This window comes from Molossus molossus, unplaced genomic scaffold (genome assembly GCF_014108415.1).
Source record: "Molossus molossus isolate mMolMol1 unplaced genomic scaffold, mMolMol1.p scaffold_m16_p_22, whole genome shotgun sequence".
Classification (NCBI taxonomy): Eukaryota; Metazoa; Chordata; class Mammalia; order Chiroptera; family Molossidae; genus Molossus; species Molossus molossus.
The window spans coordinates 725,178-748,011 of NW_023425358.1; the positions used below are offsets into that span (position 1 = coordinate 725,178).

At 47.4% G+C, this 22,834-nt stretch overlaps 1 protein-coding gene across 1 annotated transcript in view; it reads left to right on the plus strand.

The window, feature by feature from the left end:
* TECTA (tectorin alpha) overlaps positions 1 to 22,834 on the plus strand; it is a 137,612-nt gene that overhangs the window by 1,975 nt on the left and 112,803 nt on the right. The window contains exons 2-6 of the mRNA XM_036276159.1: positions 1,565 to 1,698; positions 3,615 to 3,902; positions 7,273 to 7,410; positions 8,227 to 8,392; positions 11,851 to 12,263. Of these exons, the coding sequence (XP_036132052.1) occupies positions 1,565 to 1,698; positions 3,615 to 3,902; positions 7,273 to 7,410; positions 8,227 to 8,392; positions 11,851 to 12,263 (1,139 nt within the window). The remainder of the gene's footprint in view (positions 1 to 1,564; positions 1,699 to 3,614; positions 3,903 to 7,272; positions 7,411 to 8,226; positions 8,393 to 11,850; positions 12,264 to 22,834) is intronic.

A 22,834-nucleotide genomic window follows, 5' to 3' on the forward strand; every position in this document is an offset into this window, starting at 1 on the left:
CTTCTGCATCCGGATGGCGCAACAGCTGCTCAAGGGCTGAGGCCGAAGCCCCCATGAACCTGCCCCTGCCCTATCCCTGCCCTGCCCCTGAACACTGACAAAAAGAAAAGAAAGGCCCTGGCCGGTTTGGCTCAGCGGTTAGAGTGCTGGCCTGCGGTCCGGAGAGTCCCGGGTTCGGTTCCCACTAAGGACATGTACCTCGGTTGCAGTTTGTCCCCGGCCCTGGTTGGTCGTGTGGGTGGCAGCCACTCGGTGTGTCCCTTTCACTTCGATGTTTCTCTCTCTCTCTCTTCCTCTCTCTCCCTCCCACTCTATCTGTACAAAAAATGGAAAAATGTCCTCGGGTGAGGATAAAAAAAAAAGAAAAAAAGAAAAGAAAGGATGATGTGCCATTGTTCTGTTTTCATTCGAGAGAAGCAAGGACAGCCCTGGCCAGTTTGGCTCAGCGGTTAGAGCATCGGCCTGCAGTCTGGAGAGACCCGGGTTCGGTTCCCGCTAAGGGCATGTACTTCGGTTGCAGTTTGTCCCCGGCCCTGGTTGGGTTGTGTGGGTAGCGACCACTCGATGTGTCCTTCTCACGTCGATCTCTCTCTCTCTCTCTCTCTCTCCCTCCCACTCTATCTGAACAAAATATCAAAAAAAAAAAAAAAAATGTCCTCGGGTGAGGATAAAAGAAAAAAAGAGAGAAGCGAGGACAGAGGCGGAGAGATGGTGCACTCTCGTGTAGTCTGTTTCCTGGGCAACACTAGACGTGGCTTCAGTTAAGTAGACCCTTGGGAAATTGTTCTGATTTCTGTGGCTAAACGGGGCCGCTCCCCGCAGCCTCTAGGAGGAGAAACAAGCCAGGTTGCAGGGAGAACTGGAGGCAGTGTCAGGGGCGAGCTGTGTCGTGTGCATTGACTCTTGCCCTTGACCAAAGAGTCCTCAAGGGCCCACAGGCCGGTGCCCAGGAGGGCGCTGCACTGTCCTCTGGGAACGGGAGCTGGGCACAGAGCCTTCTGGCAGGGCTGCAACCCAGTCAAGGTCACTCACAGGCCAGTTACTACGAACCCTCCCCTCCCATTTTGTCCCAGTTCCAGCTGAGGTTTTTTTCCTTCTGGGAGCCGCTATCTTCTATTATGTAGCAAGAGGGAGGAGCTCCTTTCAGGAAAAGACATGATAGTGGAATGTTGGGATCGAAGGGAGCTGCGGAGCCACAAGTCCCCTTCTCCTCACCTTGCCTCCTGATCAGGATGGGCCACCGCAGCCGGTGGGAGCGGGAGGCCACCTCTCGGCCCCGAGAGCTCCAGGCAGGGTGGTTTACACTCCCCGCCCCTTCTGAACACTGCCCTCTTGGAATGCAGGGCAGCTCAGACATGAGCAGGAACTGCCCCCGAGGAGGGCATCGCTGCCCCCAGAGACAGCAGAAAATGCAGGGTGCACAGCTTCGGCCTGGGAAATGGAGGGGTCTGACTGCCTTTAGTTTGTAAGACACCCTGGCAGGAGCTGCTTCATGGGCGGGAGGGAAGAGCTTGCCCAGCCGAGGAGGGGCCTGCCCTCTACCTAACCACCGCTCTCTTGACAGTTCAGCCCAGGGAGCTCATGTATCCATTTTGGCAGAATGACACCAAAACCCCTAAAGTGGACGACGGGAGCTCATCTGAGATTAAGCTGGCCATCCCCATCTTCTTCTTCGGCGTCCCTTACCGCAGCATCTACGTAAGTGGGGGAGCTGCCCAGCCGCTGCTCTGTGGCTTTTCCTTGTTCGCCATGAAAGAAACATTTAAAATACGTCTTCCAGGCTCCAGGAACAGAGAGGGATTTACTGGCTCCCAAACGACAGGCTCTGCTAGATTTTATGATTAAGGAAGTCAAAAGTATATTTAATGGCTAATGCTCATAGTATACAGGACGATACATTTCTTTTCTGGGTTATTAAACACAAAAGTGAAGCAGAGGCCTCGGAGCCATGAAGATTATTTCTGCTACTGGGAGAGATAAAAAGATACAATGAACCACGGTAGGAGCAGTATCACTTTTCTTTACCCTCTAGGGGTGTGCCAAGTTTAAGTATCTGTTGCTCTCAGGCTTCCCACCGATGGGAAACAGAGGCAGGGCCTATGGGGGCCATGGCCTGCTGCACCCGGGCTGTTTGCAGAACCGGCCACCCTCACGGTGTCCGGGATCTGCCGAGGGCCCACGGTCCAGCGCGCATGGAGAAATGGTGCTGTTTGCGTCAGAGCTGTGCCGACTCCGGTGTTCTCCTGCCGTGTCTGGCGCACTGGGTTTGCCGCGAGCACGAAGAAGAAGGTCTCCAGCAACGGAACCGGTTTTCATCTCCGGCTTTGGGCGAGGGGTGCGTGGATCAGAGAACGTCCTGTCTGTCCTGTGCCCTGTCCCGGAGGAAGGGATGGAACTCCAAGCACCTGTGGCCATCTCTGATCGGGGACCTCTGTTCTCCAACTTCTGATCTGTAGCTCAGGGCTGACTCCCATTAGAAAAATAGTTCCCTGTTCCATTACCTAACCAGTGGTCCCTGAATCTGCAACATCAGAATCATGAGGGCACTCACTGGAAATGCCAATTCTCAGGCCCCACCCCAGACCCACTGGGTCAGAACTCTGGGGGGGGGGGGCAACCAATGGTTTGTGTTTTAACAAGCCCTCCAGGTAACTCTGAAGTCTACAAAAGTTTGAGGATGGCTGATCTTAACTTAGAATAGAATCAAAACACAATCGAGTCATCACCAGCTGCTTTTGCTGGTCTCTCTGGTTTTGTGTGTCTATGTCTGTGTGTCTTATTTATTAGTTTTAGAGAGAGAGGAAGGGACAGGGAGAGAGAGATAGAAACATCCATGAGAGAGAACATCGACTGGCCGCCTCCTGCATGCCCCCACTGGGGATTTGGCCCACAACCTGGGCATGTGCCTTGACAGGGAATCAATCCAGTGACCTCTTGGTGCAGGGTCGACGCTCAGCCAGTGAGCCACACCGGCCAGGTTGGTCTCTGTGTTTTAATTACACCCATTACTCCCTGGCAAACACCTGTCTCCGGCGCCCTGCGGGGCCTGTGCGCTGCCCGCACAGTCGAGCTGTCTGAGCCGCGACAGCAGTGGAGACTTGCAGAATGCCGCCAGCTTCGCAGAGGGAAGGGTTGCACGGACTTGCGTCCAGGCAGCCAGAGCAGACACATTCCGTGAAGCTCCTTTCTCTTCTGTGCGCTGTGTGACGTGCAGTCTGAATAGTTCCTGTCCTCCCACAGGAGGGTCCTTCATTTTGGGCAGACTTTTTTGAGGGCACAGTGGTCCCAAGGGTTTTTAGTCATGTCATGCCTCTAGCTTATCCTCTATCACGACACACAGTAGACTTTTAATGTCCTTGTAGCTGGGTCTCCAGCTTCCTCCAAACTCCACACCCTTGCTTCTGAAACAGGCTGACAAACCAGGTGCAGCCAGCTGCAAGGTGGAAGGGAAAGTAAGTCAGAGGCGTTGGACGCGAACCGGGCGGAGACTCCCTGGGGCTTCTACTTCAGCAGAAGTTGTTTCCCTTCGTGTGATCAGGAAACAACTTCTTGGTTTGGGATTGTAACGGCGGCGTGGCTTCAGACTCACCATGAGACCTGTCCTGTGCTTGTAGGTCAACAACAACGGAGTCGTGTCCTTCAACGTGCTGGTGAGCCAGTTCACCCCGGAGTCCTTCCCCCTGACGGACGGGAGGGCCTTCATCGCCCCGTTCTGGGCAGACGTGCACAACGGGATCCGAGGCGAGATCTATTACAGAGAGACCATGGACCCCGCCGTCTTGAGGAGAGCCACCAAGGACATCAGGAAGTACTTCAAGGACATGGCCACCTTCTCTGCCACCTGGGTTTTCATTGTGACCTGGGAAGAAGTCACATTTTACGGAGGAAGCAGCACCACACCTGTAATAATTCAAATTTTCCATTTTCCTTCCTGACATCTCATTCTTGTCTGTTTCCCTCCCGTGGAGGAGTGTCGTGTCAGAGCTGAGGGACACCCATGTCCTTGCGCTAGGCTGATGCGTCTTGCTGTCCACTTTCCAGGGCACGAGGGAGTTAGGAGACTTGACCAGTGCAGGCAGCTGTAGCATGTTAGTTACGCAGCCCCTGTCGGTCACCAGCGCCGAGGGAGAGACCCCGCAGCGTCCTTGCAGCATTTCTGTTGGCAGGAGCGTGAGCAAGGCCCTGCGCTCTGATCCGGCCACGTGGTCAGGGACCCACCAGGCACCCAGAGGTTCTTTTTTGCTTTCCAGAGGCACAGTGATTCTCTTTATCGCCTGATTTCCCTTTTTTGTCTTTTCCCCCTACAAAACCTGGTAAGACAAGCAAAATAGGGTGCTGGTTATGAACACAAATGACTTGACTAATTTTATGATGTTATGACCTTTTATTTATTGTGGCCAGGTTGGCATTCGTATTTGATGCTAATTGAAGTGGGCAGTTAATGCATTCATGAATAAAGTTTTAACATCTGCTCTGAAATCCCAAATGAGCAAATAAAATTCAGATAAGAAAGATTATCACTGGCGTTACAGTAGAGACCCTCAGCTTTCTCTATAAGGGAACAGAACACCCTCTTCATGAACGAACGCCTCAGGCTGGTTTGCTGACCTTGGCAGTGGGGGTTTCTGGAGTAGCAGGTGCAGCTTCACCTGTATGATTTCCAGTAAGAAGAGACACTGAAAAATCTGCCCTCTGCGTTCTCGAGATCAGGTCCAGGCCCATCTGTTTTCTGGTTTTCTCGGCAGACAGCCAGCTGTCTGGGGGGCAACAGAAGCTGAGAGGCAGAGGCAGAGGGGTGGTTGGGGGCTGGCGGTCCCAGCGGCCACAGTGACTCCTGGGCCTCAGCACCCTGGCCAGAGCCTCAAGGTACCTTTATCGTGGGAGGTGACAGAAAGACACTGTTTAAACAGTGGGTGCCTTAGGGGAAGCACCCTCTAAAAAGCGTACATTTTTCTCTGTCATGTTATGAATTGCTAACGCCTGCTCCGGAGATTGTTTGTCCTTCAAGCCTCCTACTTACAGCATAAGCATGTGAGATGCGGGCGACTGATACATTTTAGTGTCTGCGGAGGGGAAAACAGAACAAATACCCGTCAAATACTGGTCACCATTGTTGTTTTTTGGGTTTTTTTTTAAAGTCCATTGTCAATAAAAATGGCAAGATAATTTAGATACTCTCTGATCTGTACTTGGAAGTAAATTTCTGGGCGATGTGAGAACGTTTTCAACAGGGTAAAGGAGGTGAGCCCTGAACGCTCTGAGCTCCTTGGGAGAAAAGCCACCGCAGCCCAGCAGAGCTGCAGACGCGCCCACCTTCTCTCCCTGGTGCCAGGCCAGGCGCCCTGGGCCTGCAGGCAGCGGTCTCCGCCAGCTCGGCAGAAAGGGGCGGGGACGTGCTGCTGTGAGGAAGGAGAATGACTCTGCTGCAGACTGGCTGCTCCCCGCTGTGGGGTGGGCCCCTGTGCACATCATTCCGCCCTGCAGAAATGTTCCCCGACAGCCCGCTCCGCCTAGCGTGAAGGAGCAGCCCAGGGAGCGTAGACGCTTCCCGAGAGTGGAGAAAAGAGATCTGAACCCCAGACAAGGGGGAAGGGGTTCAAACTGACGTCTCCTGACTTGACTCCTGAGCGTCATCCCAGCTGCCTCCTCCAGGCACCCTTACAGTCTCCGCAGTATTAGAGGGTATTTCCAGAACTGAAAACATGGTTTTGCAAAAACAGGTCTGCAGAAGTCTTCACAGTGCTGTTGAAGAGACGCGTGTGTACAGGGGTGTGCATGCCCGCAGGGGTGTCGCGGGGGCGGGTGAGCCTCCGGCGGCTGTCAGGATGGCTGGTTGGCATTGAGGTGACTTCTGGGATCAGAAGAGGTTGCTCCAGAGACCTGCTTGGACCCCATGTCTTTCCAATTTCCTTTCCAGAGAAAGAATCCTCTTCCTGGAGGGGCATCTCCGGGGGAGCGTATAGCTTTAGTCCTTGTGTGGCCTTGCCTTGGCGCCTGCCTCTCGAACCTGGCCCGGCAGGGACCTGTCGCGGTCTGCAGCTTGCTCAGCACCCCCACTCGCCTTTCTGGCTGAGCAGAGCCAGAGTGGAGGCATATACCTGGGCGACTATCTTGAACACCATCAACGGTGTCAGCCCCAGAGCTTAGCAGAACATTCTCAGTTACAAAAAGGGCTTTTCTTTCCTTCTACCTTGTCTCCCTCCCTGGGACAGTCTAGGACAGGCAAGTTGGGGCTTCCGAGATCCTCTGGCCCAGTTTGATTACACAGGATAAGGATTTGGGCCTTCCTCTGCCTCTGACAGAATGTGAACCAGGGTTGCATCCGGCATCTGGGGAAACGCGAGGTTTGAATGGAAAAGGTCAAATCAGCCTCTCCTTTTAACTCTATTTTTATTTTAATTTCCTGAAACCATGTGTCAAGAGGATAGGGACTGGCACAGGGACATGCTGACAGACAGCGCTGGCTGCCGCCTGTCTGCAGAGCTGGTGGCTGGCTCCCTGGCACGCGCGCCGCCTCTGACTGCGCAGCTGAGCGCGGAGCCTCTTGCCAGGCGAGGCCGGCAGCTCTGGCTTCAGTCCCGTTTTCTGTCACCGGCAGTGCGAGCTCTCCAGCAACTCCTTCCCTTAGCTCTCGGTTTTCCAAGCTACGAGATGGGAATGGCCCCCAAAGCTCCTGTCTTCGTGCTGGTCTGAGGTGCCGGTGCTGCGACTGAGCAGATGTAAAGGGAGGGATGGGCACTCAGCTACGGGTGCGCTGCTCCCCAAAAAGTGCACCACAAAAATCTCTTTCAGCTGCCATTCTGAAAAGGTGAGGTATCGCCACAGACTTCCTGTGCTTTCTGGGAAGTGGGAGATTTCATGCCGGGCACGCACTTGACTCTTCCCTCCACCTCCGGAGACACCCACACAGGTGCTCAGCCCTGTGCCTGCCTGGACCATCTCCTGGAGTTTATTCTAGTGCTGCCACCTGTAGGTGCTTGCTCGTCATGCAAGCTGAGCCTAGCCTCTGCCTTTTCTGTCTGGTGCAAGTCAGAGATCCAAGAGGGACGCTGTTGATCAGCCTCTAGGTGATTCTCAGGTTATTTTTCTTTCAGGTGCACTATCCCACATATCTTGCTCTTCCCGTGGAGGCAAGAACGCATTCTGAGCAAGGCAGAGAGTGGCGGCTGCTGAGCAGCATCCCTGCTCTGCTGGGGGCAGGAGGGGGGAGTGAAGGGAGCTCCAGCTGGGGGTGGGGGGGGAGTTACGAGCCTATTTGTTCCCATCCTGCAGGTCAACACCTTCCAGGCCGTCCTGGTGTCTGACGGCTCCTACACGTTCACACTCTTCAATTATTATGAGATCAACTGGACCACTGGGACGGCAAGCGGCGGGGACCCCCTGACAGGTCTCGGGGGAGTGATGGCACAGGTGGGGGACCCCCTGACGGGTCTTGGGGGAGTGATGGCACAGGTGGGGGACCCCTGGTGGGTCTCAGGGGAATGATGGCACAGGTGGGGGACCCCCTAGTGGGTCTCAAAGGGGGTGATGACACAGGTGGGGGACCCCTGGTGGGTCTCAGGGGAATGATGGCACAGGTGGGGGACCCCCTGGTGGGTCTCGGGGGGTGATGGCACAGGTGGGGGACACCCTGGTGGGTCTCGGGGGTGATGACACAGGTGGGAGACCCCCTGGTGGGTCTCGGGGGGTGATGACACAGGTGGGGGACACCCTGGTGGGTCTCGGGGGTGATGACACAGGTGGGGGACCCCCTGGTGGGTCTCGGGGGGTGATGACACAGGTGGGGGACCCCCTGGTGGGTCTCGGGGGGTGATGACACAGGTGGGGGACCCCCTGGTGGGTCTCGGGGGTGATGACACAGGTGGGGGACCCCTGGTGGGTCTCGGGGGTGATGGCTCAGGTGTGTTGCTCTCCATCCATCCATCTGCGTGCTCTGAAGAACTGCACTCTCTGCTCGTGCTTCTCAGCACCCTGGAGAGTGTCCTCCCACAGCTTTGACTAGGTCTGTCTGATGCTTTGTGTAGACAGAGGCTAGTCTTGTCCATGTCTGATAACTTGGTCAGAGGGCAGCATGAACCAGGCAGGCCTCTCTCACCTGAAAGGTGGCCCGGACCGCAGGCTCTCTCGATTCAGGTGTGCTAGATTCTGAAAATAAGGCATTTGGGCAAGTTAACCAGTGGGGGTCATGTCTGTGCTAAAAAATCCTGTCTCCCTTCTGTGTTCTAGGCAGGATTTAATGGTGGAAACCTCACCAATTTCTTCAGTCTCCCGGGGTCAAGAACCCCTGACATTGTGAATATCCAGGAGACAACAAACGTCAATGTTCCAGGCCGCTGGGCATTCAAAGTCGATGGGAAAGAAATTGACCCAGCCAATGGCTGCACCTCCAGAGGTAACGGCTTCCCTCTTCTCTGCAGGGTTTGTGTGGTGTAGGCAGGCTTCTGAGCCCCGAGGGTGGACATGTTCCTGAGGTACACTCTTTCGCCATCTCTCAGCTGGCAGTGGAGATCCAGGTAACGGTAACACGCACATTTACCAGACCAGAGGCAAAGCCCTGCCTTTGCTACACAGTGGTGTATGAAGTTCTTGCCTGGGGTGTGAGCTTAGTTTCTGGTTTGGAACAACCACAAAGCAGACAAGGATCTCAGTGATTTCTCAGCCAGAGGCCGGAAGAGAGCCCTTCTGTTCGACATTATCATTGCTGTCGCCATCTCCCCTTTAATCTTCCTCCTTGTCTTGGCTCCCACTCTGCCGTGTGCACTTTGTCAACCACAGGAGTGGGCTGACTTGGAGCGTTGCCTCGTCTCCACAAGGGGAACCCAGTATTAGAGTATTTGATTAGAAAGAAGAAAAAGGTGTCCTAATCTTTAGGGTAGCTTCTCTTAAAATCCTCACAGCAGCAGCAACACATGCAGGGATTGGGGGAGCATCCAAGCTGACTTGAGGGCTGTGTGGACAAGCTGTGGTTGGACCTCAGGGGTGCTCTTTACATTGATGTCCAAAGTCTGGAGCCATTTTTTATTAAACCGCCCTGGATGTGCCGAAAAGCCCAGGGGTCTCACAGGAACATCCTGGCTAATAGACTTCTGCTTCTGTACCGAAGAGGATTCTGAAAACAGGCTTTCGGTTATGACGTCTGCTCCTGGAGTGGAGACGACACACCTAGGATTAGTAAATCATCCCACCCAGCCCGTCAGCAGCCCAGCACTGCCTCTTCCCAAAGAGCACCTGAGAGCCCAGCAAGGGGCTGGACACTCTCCTAGGTGCTGAAGATGGACGCTCTGGCCTCCGTGACACCACTTTGGCAGAGAAGCCGGCCACAGGAACAGTGATGACACAGTGTAACACATATTCTTATAGACACGAGGGCAGGGTGCTGTGGACGTGCAGAGGATGACCCTGGGGGCAATGTTTTCAGATCCATGAATCAGTTTTGGATTGGGATGAAGGTTTCAGGAGGTCTCCTGCCTCTTCTGATGAAAAGAAAGACTGGCCTGGTGACCTGTGACCTTGGCAGCCCTGGAAGACCTCGGGTCCTCCTTCAGCTCAGCTTGGAGTCGTGTGATGTATGGAAAAGCTGTGTTGTCCTGGCCTGAAATCCCCATGCCCACGGCCCCCGTCCCTACACTGGGGTCAGGCTTATCAAACCTCTGCCTTTGCTGTAAGAAAAGGTCATTTTGTGAAGATGGTGTGCCTGGACATTTCCTCTGCCTGTGAATTTTTCCATGTTCAGAGTAGCAAATACATGTTTGAGGGTGGGGCTGGTATTGAACAAGATGGAAAAGAACCTGGCTCCCGAGCTTGCCAGGATTTCAGAGCTGATCTCTCCTCCCTCAGGGTGCAACCACCGCTGCACCCTGGAAAACGACCAAACCAGCACCCCTTTACCCTCCCCCCTTTATGTCCTGCCCTAGAGATCTGCCCAGCTGCTCTCCCTCTGTCCAGGCGTCACGGAGCTGACCAGCTGTGCTGTGCAGCCTCTGTGGCCAGTGGCAGTGCGCAGCTGTGGTTAGCGGATGCCGGCCTGCACAGCAGGGGTTGGGCGGATGCCAGCTGTGTGCACACCTCCTGAGTTGCGGGTTTGAGTCTCACACCCAGGACAAATCGAATACCTTGTACAGGCTGCTGTGCATTTTCTTGTGCTGCTGGACCTGCATTGTCTGATGAGACTGGGGTTTGGCCTGGTGGATGGCAGGGAATTGTGTGGAGCTGGTTTATTACATCTTCATTTAGCAAAGAAAATCATGTCAGAGATTCTACCTTTTTGTCCAGACCTCCACTATGCCAAGGTATTTGCCTCTCATTCACTGAAGCCCGAAAAAGCAGAGACTGACGTAACTCTGAGTGCGAGGTGCAACAACGCTGCTGTGTGCGCTGGTGCCGACGGCGGTGAGGTCCGAGGGGCCTTTGTCAAGGCTAACGGGGGGCCTGCTGAGAAGGGGACACATCTATGACCCTCTTTGGGGGCCTGTGCTCATCAGGCATGAAACATAACTGCCCATTGAGATACCATGTTGCCTGCCGGACGGAGTGTGAAGGCCGGTTACTGAGGCCGGATTTCCGTGCCTCCTGCTTGGGGTAACCTTTGCCTGGGCCATTCACTAGGTAGACAGACGTATAAAAACTTGAGAAATCTTTTCAAACTACATTTTCAAACTATAGTTACTCCTGGTCTATGACATTACATTTCTTCATGTTGTGTGTTCTATTATTATTATTATTATTATTATTATTATTATTCTTTTCTTTTTAGACATTTTCAATTGGCAAATACCCCCTACCTCTATCAAGTTGCAGTAGCATCCCTGGTCCCCATGAGGCAGGGATGAGAAAACATTTCACAGGTTAGGAAACTGAGGCAGATAGGTGTTAGGTCTGTGGTCACAGAAATCAGCTTCAGAGTTGTGACCCTGGCCCAGTCATCTTGACTCCGACCCTCAACCAAGGACTGTCCCAGCCCTCGGCCCTGAGATGCTATTTCAACTGAAGGTTGATATTAACGACTGGAAATTTTCAAAAATTTTGATGGAGGACATAATTTATTTTGGGAAATGGCTTTAAAGATGGATTGTCTACCCAACAACTAGTAGTGAAACTTTAAAAATGAGCACATCCCTGAAGCCATTTTCTTCTTTCACCTCATGCTCCTCCTAACCTAGATCCGGGCCACAAGTTCTGTCCAGCAGATAGAGGGAGGGAAGCATGGGGTGTGGTCAGAGCCCAGAGTGTAGTTGTAAGTTCTGCCTCAGCAGCGTCTGCAGGGTTCCTAAGCCCTGAAGGTGCCAACCCAGAGGTGAGCCCTTCCTAGAATCTTCCCGGGAAGACTGGGATTTAAATGTGTACATCTGATTCCTGGCTCCTGCTGTTGACCTTTGCTGGCATACACTGGGCCCCAACACATGTTTGTTGAGTGAGTGGATGGGTGAGTGAGTGAGCACTTCGCTGAGCTACCTGGAGAGCCTGGCCTTCTTGGGGAACCCTTCCTCCTGCGCTGGAAGGAGGGCTCTGACTCCGGGGTCTCGTAGCCTTTCCTGTGGATGAGACAGTGTGTCTTTCCTTAAGTGAGAACGTGCTCTTCAGGGTGGAAAAGATCACACCAAGAGCTTGGGCTGCATTCAGACAGACTCTCTTGGAATCCCCACTTCACCACTGTCGCTGGGTGACCTTGGATAAGTTACTTTGTTTCTCTTAAGCCTCAGTTCTTCACTTGTCAAGGGAAGGCAACAATCCTTACCACATAAGGTTATTTGGTGGATTAAATGGTGTGGTAAAAGTCAAGCATTGAGTCCCATGCCTGGCACAGAGGGTAAGTTCTCAGTAAATGTTGGCTCTGATGTCATTATTCCCCAGGGCAGTTCCTTCGGCGAGGGGAGGTGTTTTGGGATGACCTGAACTGTACCATCAAGTGCCGTTGTCTGGATTTCAACAATGAGATCTACTGCCAGGAGGCCTCTTGTGGTCCCTACGAAGTGTGCGAACCCAAAGGCAAATTCTTCTATTGCAGCCCCATGGAGACCAGCACCTGCGTGGTGTTTGGGGAGCCACACTATCACACTTTCGACGGCTTCCTCTTCCACTTCCAAGGCTCGTGCGCCTACCTGCTGGCCCGGCAGTGTCTGCAGACTTCCAGCCTCCCCTTCTTCAGCGTGGAGGCCAAGAATGAACACCGGGGGGGGTCGGCTGTCTCCTGGGTGAAGGAGCTCTCCGTGGAGGTGAATGGCTACAAGATTCTCATTCCCAAAGGAAGCTATGGGAAAGTCAAGGTGAGGCACCTCCATCCTTCACAGGGAGATGGAGAAGCTGGTGATCCTTCAACCTGGGGAAGACTTTCCTAGATCTCCTGGTTCTGCTACTTGCTATGTGTACCAAAGAGATACATGGCTTCTCCCGCCTTGCAAAATCTTGTGAAATTCTCTACTAAGCTCAATTTTGTGTGTGTAAGAGCTAACTCAAGCTCCTTCTTTAATGTGCCTATCTGCTGTTTATCTTAAAGTACATTTATGTTCCCGATTCCCCCTAAACACTGGTACACACACACACGCTCAAGCTCATAAGTAGCTGAGAAGAGAGATAAGCTTCGTTTCTCATAGATCTGCCTTGAAACAGTGGTGCCATGTGGCCATGGAGATGGTATCAGCACAAAGTCAAACCCATAGTTCAGTGCAGGCTTTGGTTAATAATTCTCACCCCTGTCCCGTTGCTTCATTCCCAGAGAAACCTCCAAACTGACTGTGTCTTCAGAGGACAGCCCAAGCAATACTGGAGAGGGCCTGGCGGCTTCTGCAGTGAGGCCTGCTTAGAAGATGCCATTAAGGCTTTGCCCAAACATCCCAAACAGCACGCCTCACTCCTGTCTGGAGCAAGAGAAGAGCATGGCTCTCTGCTCGTCTGTTTAGCATGTGCAAACACCCCTGTCACTGACCCCTGGATGTCAAGCAGGGGCATTGAGCAAAGGGGCAGAGCAAGGCCTGGCCAATGTGGCTCTGTGGATTGTCATCCCATGGACTGAGAGGTCCTGGTTCGATTCCCTGTCAGGTCACATGCCCAGGTTGCAGGCTCAACTCCCAGTAGAGAGTGTGCAGGAGGCAGCCAATTGATGTTTGTCTCTCACATTGATGTTTCTGTCTCTCTCCCTTCCTCTCTCTCTGAAAAAAATCAATAAAACATATTTAAGGGGGTGGGGGGGGCAGAGCAAAATACCACTGCAATCACTCGGAATGTGGAGGCTCCGATGTTCAGGAAGGTAGCGAAGACCTCACTGCAACAGTGTAGCGATGCTAACCAAGGCCCAGGGCTTGTTTGCGGCAACCCTACAATCCCCAGTCCCTGAGCACAGAGCCGGCACAGAGGTTACAGAGCAGGGCTCTCTTTCTTTTTTTAAACGTGCGCTGTGATTTTAATCCATGCAGCATGTTCCACAACAGGCAGGATCAAGGAACTAATCCCACCTTTTCTGGTTCTGCCCTTCCAAGCTCTGTGGAGCTTATCGGTGTCCTAATTAAAAATGTGAGCTATGACTATGGTTGAAATTCCAATTTGCTTGTTGTTGGTTCAGGACAGGTCTGTACATCAATTCGAAGGGAAGAGTTTGAGCACAGAAATTTGAAGCTGGTTCCCCTTTAAATCTGGACGGTGCTGTAGAGAACTGTGCTTGTCCCTGCAGATAGATGCTCACATCGTCTCCTGAGCAGTGTTCAGTAGCTTTCCCCTATGTCCTGTATGGTGGGGTGATGGGCACAACATCCAAAGTCAAAACAAACCTTTATGTTTTATTCCTACTTTCCTTTTCGAGGAACACTCTTTTTGCTCCTGGTCAGACATTTTCTAGAAGGAACAGGGCACCGGCACCCTTGCAGGCCCTGCGGCTCTGCTCATTCTGTGTGGCTCCTTCTATCCTCCAAACACAGGGCAAAGATTCCTCAAATTTCTGTAGCAACAGGGAGAAGTGAGTGTGAATGCAAATGTCTCCGAGGAAAGGTTATGTGACTCCAATGGCAAGCGAACAATAGCTTCCTTTTCCTTTTGCCAAATGGCTTCCAAGTTTCTCTGAATAAACCTGCTCTTCCTGGGTGGGGGGCGCAGCTGGGAGGTGGGCAGAGCTCCCACCCAGGGTGAGGTGGGGACAGTCAGGGAGAGAGACGGGAAGCAAGAGAGAGTCCAATACACCCGCAAGACAACTGACCTCTTTGGACACACTGGCCAGGCCAGGAATGGCCCCTGAGATCTCTTCTTGCAAACTGGAGATCTCCTTTCTCCACCTGCTGGGCTGAGCACCTGTGTTCCTATATGGATTTTCCCCCTTGAACTGTTCTCAAGGAACAAAATAAACAATCTAGGGTTAGATATGCCAGTGGAGACCCACAAAAGGCATCTAAAACGCATGTATAATAAATGTTGCCTTCTAGCTGATGCTTATCAGTTTTCCTACTTCTCCCTCAGACAAACCTTAGTCTAGGGTGCTCCCGGGAAAAGTGTGCCAAGGCCAATTAGCGTGTGGTGGTGAAGAGCTCGGACGCCAGGGTCCACGCAGCTCAGCCCCTGTGCCGCTACCACCAGCCAGGCGGCCTTCCTGAGCTTCACATTCGCCACTCATGAAATGGGTGATGAGTTTGGACTTGGCCACCTCTACTCAGTCCTGGGCCGGGGGTGGCCGGAGCCGCGGAGAGCACAGCTGGGGAGCCCAGCGGGGCGAGTCAGGCCCTCCCACCCACCAGTCATGCGAGCCCTGGACCTTAACTTTCTCTTCTGCAAAAGAGGGAGAGGACAGAGACCTTCTGAGATGGTCAGGAGATGAAATACAGGAGCCGCATGTACAGGACCCAGCACAACGCTGGGCACACTGTGGGCGCTCTGCATTGGCTCATTTCCCATTGCCGTCCCCACCAAAATCTCTCTTCATTCTAAGACCTGGGCTTCTTCTCTCTCCTAACATGTCCCTGCTCACATGCTGGGAGAGACACCGTCAGAGGCTAGCATACAGGGAGAAGGGACGCACAGCGGCGAGATTCTCCAACCCCTGGTTAATCGAGTGTTGAGCACTGAGACTGGAGGAATGCATTAAGATTCATGTTTTGGGGTAAGAGTTCTCTGAGAGTTCATACTGCTTGAAATGTGAGCTACAAACACAAGGACTCTAGGCTTTGTGGTTTAAACAGAGACGTGTGGGAGTGAACAAGGACACAATGAACACATAGGCCAGGAACAAAGCTATGAACTGAAACACCAGTGCCTGTGGCTGACCTCCGGACACAGTCAGTCTGCATGGGACAAGACCCAATGCAGAGGAGCTAGGCGGACTGTTTCAGTGCCCACAGACAGTATACCCCCTGGATTCTGCTCTGAGACACAAAGATTACCCTTTGTTAGCAGAAGCTTAAGTGAGAGAAGAGCGTTAATAATGGGTATACAATGAACCCTTGAACAATGTGCTGGTTAGGGGCACTGACCCTCTGCACAATAGAAAATGTGCATATAACTTTTGATTCCCCCCAAATTTAACTGCTAATAGCCTACTGTTGACTGAAATCCTTACCAATAACATAAACATGTGTGGCGTGTATGTATTATATATTGTATTCTTACACTAAAGTGCTATGAGAAATGCCTGAGATCTTACTGCCTATGTTTTCTTCTAGGATTTTTATGGTTTTGAGTCTTACCTATAAGACCTTAATATATTTTGAGTTTATATTTTGTATGGCATAGAGTGATCTAGTTTCATTTTTTGCACATATCTGTCCAATTTTGCCAACATTATTTATATAAATATAAAGGTTTATATTTATATATGTATATTTTATCTTTATTTTTGAGAATATTACAGATGTCTTCCCCTTTCCCCCCTCATGGCTCCCCCCTCTGGGTTCCTGTCTCAACCTAGGCCTTCAATATATTGAATAGAGAGTCTTTGCCCCATTGTATGTTCTTGACTCTATTGTCAAATATTAATTGATCATAAAGGCGTCGGTTTATTTCTGGGATCTCTATTCTATTCCGTTGATCTATATGTCTGTTTTTATGCCAGTACCATGCTGTTTTGATCACAGTAGCCTTGTAGTGTAGTTTGATCACGTAGCATGATTTCTCCAACTTTGTTCTTCTTTCTTAAGATTGCTGTGGCTATTTGGGGTCTTTTATAGTTCCAAATACATTTTTGGAATATTTGTTCTAGTTCTGTGAAATACGCCATTGATATCTTGATAGGAATTGTTTTAAATCTATAGATTGCTTTGGGTAGTATGAAGATTTTAATGATGTTAATTTTTTCTATCCATGAACATGGTACATGCTTCCACTTACTAGTATTTCCTTCAATTTCTTTCTTTAGTGTCTTATAATTTTCAAAGTACAGTTCTTTTAGATCCTTGGTTAAATTTATTCCTAGGTACTTTTTTTTTTTTTTTTTGTAAATGGGATTGTTTTCTTAGTTTCCCTTTCTGACAGTTTCTTATTGGTGTGTAAAACTGCAACTGATTTCTGGATATTTATTTTGTATCCTCCCACTTTACTGAATTCATTTATCCATTCTTGTAGTTTTTTGTGGAACCTTTAGGGTTCTCTATATAGTGTCATGCTATCTGCAAATAATAACAGTTTTACTTCTTTTAAATTTGAATGACATTTATTTATTTTTCTTATTTGATTACTGTAGCTAGGATTTCCAGTACTATGTCAAATAACAGTGGTGAAAACATACATTCCTGTCTTATTCCTGATCTTAAGGGGAATAGTTTTAGTTTGTACTCATTGAATATGATATTGGTTGTGGGTTTGTCAAATATGGCCTTTATTACGATAAGGTATGTTCCTTCTATTTCCACTTTGCTGAGAGTGTTTATTATAAATTAGTGCTGGATTAGTTGTATGATTTTTCTGCATCTATTGATATGATCATATGATTTTTATCTTTTATTTTTTAATGTGGTGTATCACCTTTATTGTTTTGCAGATATTGTACCAACCTTGCATCTCAGGAATAAAATCCACTTGATCTAGTTGTGTGATCAAGTATTTCCAATGTACTGCTGGATCCAGTTTGCTAATATTTTGTTGAGGATTTTATCATCTATGTGCATCAGGGATATTGGCCTATAATATTTCTTCTTTGTAGTGTATTTATTTAGTTTGGGCATTAGGATAATGCTGGCCTTGTAAAATGAGCTCAGGTCTTCCCTCAACTTGAACTTTTTGGAATAGTTTGAGAAAGATAGGTATTAGTTTCCTTTTGAATGTTTTGAAACATTCACCTGTGAAGCATCTGGTCCAGGACTTTCATTTGTTGAGATTTTTTTTTTATGGCTGCTTCAATTTCATTAGTTGTAGTGTGTCTATTCAGATTTTATGATTCTTCCTGAGTCAATTTTCAAAGATTGTATGTTTATAAAACTTGATCCATTTTGTCCAGGTTGTTCAATTTGCTGGCATAACATTGTTTGTAATATTTTCTTGAAATTAATTTACAGTGGTGTCATTTGTGATTTTATTGATTGTCAGTCTGCACCCTACTTCCACGTCTCTGGGACTACCCCATTCCTCAGATGTTTATGTTCATTATATTCCACAAATAAGTGAGATCATATGATATTTGTCTTTCTCTGCTTGGCTTGTTTCACTTAGGATAATACTCTCCAGGTCTCTCCTTGTCGTCTCAAAGGATAAGAGATCTTTCTTTCTTAAAGCTCCATAGTACTCCATGGTGTATATGTAGCACAGACTTTTTATCCATTTGTCTACTGATGGACGTTTGGGCTGTTTCTAGATCTTAACTGCAAATAGTGCTTCTATGAACAATGGAGGGGGGGGGGGTCATATATTGTTTCTGATTGGTGTTTCAGGCTTCTTATGATATATTCCTGGAAGTGGGATGACTGGATCAAATGGAAGTTCAATTTTTAATTTTTGGAGGTAACACCATATCGTTTTCCATAGTGGCTGCACCAGTCCGCATTCCCACCAGCAGTGTACTAGAGTCCCCTTATCTCCACACCCTCACCAACACTTGTTGTTTGATGATTTGTTGATGGTGGCCATTCTGACAGGTGTGAGATGATACCTCATAGTTGTTTTAATTTCCATCTCTCTGATGATTAGTGATGTTGAGCATTTCTTCATATGTCTCTTAGCCATTTGTTTGGAGTCTCCTGTTTGGAGAGGTGTCTATTTAGTTCCTCTGCCCATTTTTTAATTGGGTTCTTTGTCTTCCTTTATTTGAGCTGTAGGAACACTCTATATATATTAGAAATTAACCCCTTATCTGATGTATCATTGGCAATTATGCTCTCCCATAGAGTGGGTTGCCTTTCCATTTTGGTGGTGGTTTCTTTTGCTGTGCAGAAGCTTTTAAGTTTGATGTAGTCCCATGTGTTCATTTTCTTCTTTGTTTCTATTGCCTTAGGTAATGTATCAGTGAAAATTCTGCTGCAAATAATGTCTGAAATTTTGTGGCCTACAGTTTCTTCTAGGATTTTTATGGATTCATGAGTCACATTTAAGTATTTTATTCATTTTGTGTTTATTCTTCTGTAGGGTGTAAGTTGATGGTCTAGTTTCCTTCTTTTTTTTTTTTGCATGTAGCTGTCCAATGTTTCCAACACCATTTATTAAAGAGGCTGTCTTGACTGCACTGTATGCTCTTGCCACTTTGTCAAATATTAATTGAGCATATAGTCTTGGGTCCATTTTCTGTGTTCTCTGTTCTGTTCCACTGGTCTATATGCTTTTCTTGTGCCAGTACCAAACTGTTTGATTAGAGTAGCTTTGTAGTATAACCTGAAATCTGGTATTGTGATCCCACCTACTTTGTCCTTCTTTTCAAGATTGCTGTGGCTATTTGAGGTCTTTTTTGGTTCCATATGAACTTTTGAAGTATTTGTTCTAATTCTGTGAAATATGTCATTGGTATTTTTATGGAGATTGCATTGAATCTATAGATTGCTTTGGGTAGTATGGACATTTTAATGATGTTAATTTTTCCAATCCATGAACAGGGTATGTGTTTCCACTTTTTTATATCTTTCTCCATTTCTTTTTTCAATGATCTGTAGTTTTCTGCGAATAGGTCCTTTATTTCTTTGGTTAAGTTTATTCCTAGGTATCTTAATTACTTTTGCTGCAATGGTAAGTGGGATTGTTTTTTTAGTTTCTGTTTCTGTGAGTTTATCATTGGTGTATAAGAATGCTGTCAATTTCTTGACATTAATTTTGTGTTCTACTTTGCCAACTTCATTTATTAAGTTTAGTAGATTTTTGATGGAGTTTCTGGGGTTTTCTACGTATAATATTATGTCATCTGCAAATAATGATTGTTTCACTTCCTCTTTTCTTATTTGGATCCCTTTTATTTTTTTCTTTTTGTCTGATTCCTGTGGCTAAGACTTCCAGTACTATGTAAAAGAAGAGTGGTGAAAGTGGGCATCCTTTTCTTGTTTCTGTTCTTAAGGGAAATGCTTTTAGTTTTGTCCATTGAGTATGATATTGGCTGTAGGTCTTTCATATATGGCCTTTATTATGTTGAGATATGATCCCTCTATTTACAGATTGCTGAGCATTTTTATCAGAAATGGGTGCTGGATTTTGTCGAATGCTTTTTCAGCATCTATTGATATGATCGTATAATTTTTATGTTTCATTTTGCTTATGTGGTGTATCACATTTATTGATTTGCAAATATTGCACCAGCCTTGCATCCCTGGGATGAATGCCAGGTGGTCATGGTGAATAATTTTTTGATGTATTGCTGGATTCGATTAGCTATTATTTTGTTCAAGATTTTGGCATCTATGTTCATCAGGGATATTGGCCTATAGTTGTCTTCTTTGTAGTGTCTTTTTCTGATTTTGGAATTAGAATTATGCTGGCCTTATAAAACGAGTTTGGATCTTCTTTCTTCTTGAATTTTTTGAAATAGTTTCAGGACAATGGCTATTAGTTCTTTGAATGTTTGGTAAAATTCCCCCATGAAGCCATCTGGCCTGGGCTTTTGTTTGCTGGGAGAGTCTTGATTACATCTTCAATTTCTCTTATTGTTATTGGTTTGTTCAAGTTTTGTATCTCTTCCCCGTTCAGTTTTGGAAGACTATGTGTTTCTAGGAATTTGTCCCTTTCACTTAGATTGTCTAATTTGTTGCTGTATAATTGTTCATAATATTTGTTCACAATCCTTTGTATTTCTGTGGTGTCCGTTATTATTTCTCCTCTTTCATTTCTTATTTTGTGTATTTGGGTTCTCTCTCTTTGTTTCTTGGTGATTCCAGCTAAGGATCATCAATGTTGTTTATCTTTTCGAAAAACCAGCTCTTTGTTTCATTGATCCTTTAAATTGTTCTTTTGGTCTCCATGTCATTTATTTCTGCTCTGATCTTTACTATTTCCTTCCTTCTACTTGCTCTGGGGTTTTCTTTTGTTTTCTTTCTAGTTCTTTAAGTTGTGAGTTTAGATAGTCTATGAGAAATTTTTCTTGTTTCTTTAGGTAGACCTGTAGTGCTATGAACTTCCCTCTTAGAACTGCTTTTGCTGCATCTCATAGATTTTGTGTTGTGTGTTCATTTTCATTGGTTTCCAGGAAATTTTTAATTTCTTCCTTGATCTCCATGGTAACCCATTCATTGTTCAATAACATGCTATTTAGCCTCCTTGTGTTCAAATATCTTTGCATGTTCTTGTTGCAATTGATTTCTAGTTTCAGGTTATTGTGATCTGAGTAGATGCTTGATATGATTTCAGTCTTCTTGAACTTGTAGAGACTTAGTTTCTGCCCTAACATGTGGTCTATTTTTGAGAATGTCCCATGTGCACTTGAGAAGAATGTGAGTTCTGCAGTTTTGGGTTGTAATTCTCTACAGTTATCTATGAAATCCGTTTGATCTAGCACTTCATTTAGAGTCTGTGTTTCCTTGTTAATGTTTTGTCTAGAAAACTATCCGGTGATGTCAGCAGGGTGTTGAAGTCCCCTGCTATGATTGTATTGCTGTCAATTTTTCCTATGAAGTCCTCCAGAAGACTTTTAATATATTTTGGTGCTCCTATGTTGGGTGCATATATGTTTATTAGGGTTATATCTTCCTGTTGGATAGATACTTTCAATATTATGAAGTGGCCTTCTTTTTCTCTAGTTATGAAATTCTCTTCATTTTGAAATCTATTTTATCAGATATGAGTATTGTTACCCTAGCTTTTCTTTTCTTTCTGTTTGCTTTTTTTTTTATCCCTGCACTTTCAACCTATGTAAGTCTTTTTTTGTGACATGGGTCTCTTCTAAACAACATATATATGAGTCATGATTCCTTATCCAATCTGCTACTATGTGTCTTTTTATCGGAGCATTCAATCCATTTACATTTAAGGTGATTATTGATATGTACTTATTTATTACTGTTTTTGTTTAGTATGGTTATATTTTTCTTTGTATTTCTTCTACTAATTACAGCAGTCCTTTTAGCATTTCTTGCAGTGCTGGTTTGGTGGTAATGTATTCCCTTAGTCTTTTTAAAAATCTGGGTAGCTCTTTATTTGTCCTTCTATTTTCAATGATAGACTTGCTGGGTAGAGTAGTCTTGGATTCAGATCCTTGTTTTTTACGGCCCTGATTACCTCGTGCCTTTCCCGTCTGGCCTGTAGTGTTTCTGTTGATAAGTCAGATGATGGCCTTGTGGGGGTTCCTTTGTAGGTAACCTGTTGCTTATCTCTTGCTGCCTTTATGATTCTCTCTTTGTCATTAATTTTTGACATTTTAATTACTATGTGTCTTGATGTGGGCCTGTTTGGGTTCTTCTTACCTGGTGCTCTCTGTGCTTCTTGACCTTGAATGCCTTCTTCCTTCACCAAATTAGGGAAGTTTCTGTCACTATTTTTTTCAAATATATTCTCTAACCCTTGCTCTCTTTCTTCTTCTTCAGGGACTCCTATGATGTGAATATTATTATGTTTCCAGTTGTCCCAGAGTTCTCTTAAGCAGTCTTCCTGTTTTTTAATTGTTTTGTTCCTTTTGGTTTTCTGGTTGGATAATTTTTCTCTACCCTGTCTTCTAATTCACTGATCCAGTCCTCAGCTTCCTCTACTCTGCTGTTTAGCCCTTCCAATGTGTTCTTTATTTCTGCTATGTAATTCTTCATTGCTTCTTGGTGGTTTTTAATTCTAATTGGTTGATTTTCAATATTTCTATGTCTTCACTCATGGTGTTGATGTCCTTACTCATGCTCTTGAGCTTCCTCAAGATCATGGCTCTGAATTCTAGCTCTGTTAACTTGCTTAACTGCTCCTCATTTATCTCATCTTTGATAGAATTCTCTTGTTCTTTCATTCGGCATTTGTTTCTTTGTTTCACCATTTTGGCTATATCAGTGAATTTTGGAACCTGCCAAATTTTCCCTGTGGGTGTTGGTCTTCTGCTGTTTGTGGCTCCCTCTACTGGGTTTGGGCAAACGTGGGAGGACCCACGTTAGACACCACTGTCAAGTCTTACTTTCTTGGGTAGAGTTGCAAGCCCAGGAATGGTTCAATTATCCTCTAGCTTTTTCCCTGGAGGCTATTTGTAGAGGTTACTTGAAGAGCCTTGGGTTCTCAGTTGAATAAAAAACTCCCTCAGGTGTTCAGTGTAAGGAGATTTTCCGAGGGTGGGGCAGATGCTGGTTTTTAATGAGCCTCAATTGCATTTTAATGGCCTACTGGGTGGGGTTGAATCTCTGAGGGAGGGGTTGCCGCTTCTTCCCAGAGCCCTGGGATGAGTAAGATGGCCATTGTCCTGCATGGTCGCAACTCAGCAAAAGCTCTGAGCACCCTCCAAATTCTGAGTGTCCACACACAGTTTCAGTCCAGTCTGCCCTCCCTCTGCCAGAGC